This window comes from Myodes glareolus, chromosome X (assembly GCF_982192425.1).
Source record: "Myodes glareolus chromosome X, mMyoGla1.1, whole genome shotgun sequence".
NCBI lineage: Eukaryota > Metazoa > Chordata > Mammalia > Rodentia > Cricetidae > Myodes > Myodes glareolus.
In genome coordinates, this window is record NC_142053.1 from 20,440,721 (window position 1) to 20,444,401 (window position 3,681).

Here is a 3,681-nt window from a genome sequence, read left to right on the forward strand (position 1 = left end):
AAACAGTTTACCTGAGCTAATAGCTAATCCTTTTCTGCTATGTTTACCTCTGTTTTGAAATGTAATCAAAGGCCACTGTCCTGGATGGTAGTTCAAGTGGGTCCCCTGGATCATGAGCACAGTGATGTTATCCAGAGTGGCATCATATATGCGACTAACCTACTGACTGCTTCTTGACACCCAATTATGGGGCAGGGGTACATGCCTTTTAGCTCATCCCATGCCATCCTATCCCATGCCATCCCATCCCCCAACAAGAATCCAGTTTTAGGAACATGATTATAGGGATGCAGTGAAATTCTGTCTCTGATCTCGGCCAGCACTAATGTCTTTCAGTCACACTTATCAGTGTCATTAAGGGATGCCCCTCTGGTGAGGGATGTAGGGCTGCATTGTGTACAAGGGTATTCTGGATACAGGGGGAACAGTTTGGCTCAGGAGACCCATCTCTCAAGGTCCCAACAACTACAGAGATGCCAGACACAGACTGGACCTGCTTGCTGAAGCCAATTGCAGCACCATATACCACCGGTGCCACAGAGAACTTCATGAAGCCTCAGACTTTCTGTGTGCCAAGGAAGCAATGACATTCGAGAATAGAGAAGAATCATAGGGGAATTCTATACCGAATGGTTTCATCAGTACAAGCCACCTAGAGGAAGAGCCCAGTTAGGAAGCAGGAATTCTGCCTGTGCCTGTGTGTGTGTAGGGGGGGTGGGGTAGCAGACACACCCACCAAGAGCCAGGCAGTTGCTCAGCAGGAGCCAACTCTCAAGAGAACTTGCTTGCAAGGAACAGAAGCTGGTGGTGGTTCTCCAATCCCACACACTCCAAGAGCCAGAAAGTAGCTCAGCAGGAGCCAACCCTCCCAAGAACTTGCTTGAAGGGAACAAGAGTTATTAGTGCCCCTCCCCCACCCACCAAAAGACAGGAAGTAGCTCATCTCGCGAGAACTCGATTGTTCAAGCACAGTGCGCCTCACGTGGTGTGCTCGGTGGGGCTCGTAACTGCCACCTCATCTCCTTAGCTGAGCCTGAGTAGTGCCGTTGCTTAAGGCAGGGGAGCTGAATGAAAAGTCCGAATCGCCATGCAGGATCCTGGTGAGGCCACAGGTGGTAGAACACGGGTCGAAGAAGGCGAGGATGGACAGCAGCGACCTCGAGCTTCCGATATCCAGTCTAGCTCTCAGAGTTCGGCGGCAGAGGGTGACCAAGACGAGGTCCCTCGTGAGAGTGGCCCACAAGATGCCAATAGCCAGTCTGTTCCAGGCAGGTCCCACCCAGGGAGCCCTTTAGGTGTGGCCGCTGAAGAGGCAGCTGTCGTTCTCCAAGACGAGCTACCACCACTTCTCTCTGGACCCAGTGGAGATGCTGTAACAACTGCAAGTCGATCCCTGGAATTGTATCCTTTCTTGGGAGACCTTTGGCCAGGGCTATGGGAAGATAGGAAGGATGAAACGTGAAACAAAGTCTTTCGGGTGGGTGAGCAGGAAGGTTGACAGCAAGGGAAGGAAGAGACAGACTGGTACACTCTGGACTGTTAGCTCAAAAAGAAACGTCATGCTATCAGGACAGGGAGTTGCCTAATCCTGAGAAGACTTCATAATGTAGAAGAAAACCTGAACCGTTGGGGAGGCGGGAGGTAGATGATGCTTGTTTAGCATCGTCAGAAAGAAGATTCTGGGACAGTCTTGGTCTTGGGTTGCACATGGGGGCAGTGTCAGACAGACCTCAGAAGTATACCAGGCCACATAGCAATAGGAAACCTAATAGTGGATGATACCTTAACCATAGCCCCCTCCAGCTCTGTAAGAGTGCCTTTCGGGTCTGCAGTAGAGGCAGACATGGTCCGCAGGTCCCTGGTCGCCAATGCCCAGCGCCAGCCACCAATGGTTCCACAGGAGTACACTGTGAATGACAGTACCTTGGTTGTGTCAGTTTTCCCAAAGCCTGGAGTAGGGGTGGTTTCAGAGTTGGGAGGCAGTGTGTGCTCTAGGGGTGTCCAAATGGAGAGACACTGGTGGGTTAGATGTAAGTGGGAAGGTATGGTGTGAGGGACCTGAACAGATCCCTCATTTCCCTGATGGTGTTTCTTTCTCTCATATTTAGTAGGTGGACAACTGATGACATCAGTCTCTTCCAGATTTCCATCAATAGCTTTCTTGACCAGCTCTCCCTGGTGATGAGAAATATTCAGCACTTCCAGTTTGTGGCTGTTGTCAAACGAGGAAGAGGAAGGATTCATCACACCTAAACTTTCTCCCCCTAAAAGACAGGACAAAGGCATTTCGTGGTTTTGGTAATTGTTACCTTGCCTTCAAATTTCAATGTTTTGATGCGATTTCCCTTTTATCAGCCCCATGGTTAGCTTGTTTCCCTTTTGCTTAAGGAAAGGGTGCTTAAATGTTTGTTGCTGAACAAAATAAAACTAACATATTGTGGTTTAGATGTTTTGGTCTGACATTACTTTTGGCTATGGCAGAAACCTCCAGGTTTTCTCATCTGTGTACTTTGGTTGGAAGGAAAGTTCTGAAATTTAAAATTTCTCACAGTCCAAAGCAGGAAAAAGTATTTTAGTAAATGGAAAGAAAAATGATATTATTTAAAGTCTGTTGGTTATTCAGCACACAGTATGGTTATCTTTGAAGTAGGATTTTTTGTTAGACTATGCTAAAGAGCTCTGCTAGCGTGCCCGAGTCCCTGAGTTCAATCCCAAAGTACTGTAAAAAAGAGTGTGGGGGAGGGGTTCTATAGAACTAGGTATATAAAGGCAATAAAGACATTTTTAGGTTTATCCTTTAATATTTTTCCTGGAAATATTTCTCTTACGGAATATTAGTTTTTCCATTTCCTCACACTTTTCAGGAAAATTTTTCATTAAAAAAATCCTATATACAGATACTAAACATTTCGCCTTATCCATACTTTCCTATGTAATAAATAATTGAGTTCATGAAAACTTATTTCCTTAAGGTATATTAGAAGAAGCAGATTTCCTGAATTAAAGATTTATATAGTCACGTATTAAATTTCTCTAGATATACTACTCTACCATTTTCTAATATGGGCCTTACACTCACCAAATCTCGGTCTGCAGACTCTCTTTCATAACCACTGGGTTGATCGTTTTCATACAGAAGGGAAAAACTAATTTATTTTGAGAAGACAAGAAAGAAAACCCAGAGCAGGATATCTGAGGCTCCCAGGCCTTCTTTCAGATTAGTGTAGAGCAACATTGAGACAAATGGTTGTGCTTGTTAAGTAGTGACTAGCTGTGTACAAACAGCCTGCATGCGAGAATCCTGCTAAACTCACTCATTAATTCTTGTGACTGTTTATATATATGTATGTTTGTGTATATATATGTATGTGTACATATGTGTATTAAAGGCAATTTATTTCTTTCTGGTTTGATACTGTTTCTTGATTGTTTTCTTTCTTCACTCTGTCTTGAATGTTCCCAGTCCTTCTGTCTATCCCTGTAATGTGTTGGGTGGGGGTCAGGTCTCTCCGAGAGCCCTGCCTACTGCCTCCTGAATGATGAGGTTTTGTATGCAGGTGGACAGACACGGTCACAGGCTCCTGGCTCAATTGGGTTGGGCAGTTACCTGTGATCTTGTGATGACTGTGTGTGGGGTGACCCATTCCTGGTCTCCGGTAGTTTTCTCGTGTGCTGGGCTTG

At 45.6% G+C, this 3,681-nt stretch overlaps 1 protein-coding gene across 1 annotated transcript; it reads left to right on the forward strand.

Moving 5' to 3' along the window:
- The first annotated feature begins 966 nt into the window (after positions 1-966).
- Positions 967-3,388, forward strand: LOC148117230 (EKC/KEOPS complex subunit Lage3-like). The gene is made up of 3 exons (XM_087902751.1): positions 967-1,401; positions 1,804-1,932; positions 2,109-3,388. Exons 1-3 carry the CDS (start codon positions 1,088-1,090, stop codon positions 2,251-2,253), a joined length of 588 nt encoding a protein of 195 aa, XP_087758877.1. The 5' UTR covers positions 967-1,087; the 3' UTR covers positions 2,254-3,388.
- The last annotated feature ends 293 nt before the right edge of the window (positions 3,389-3,681 follow it).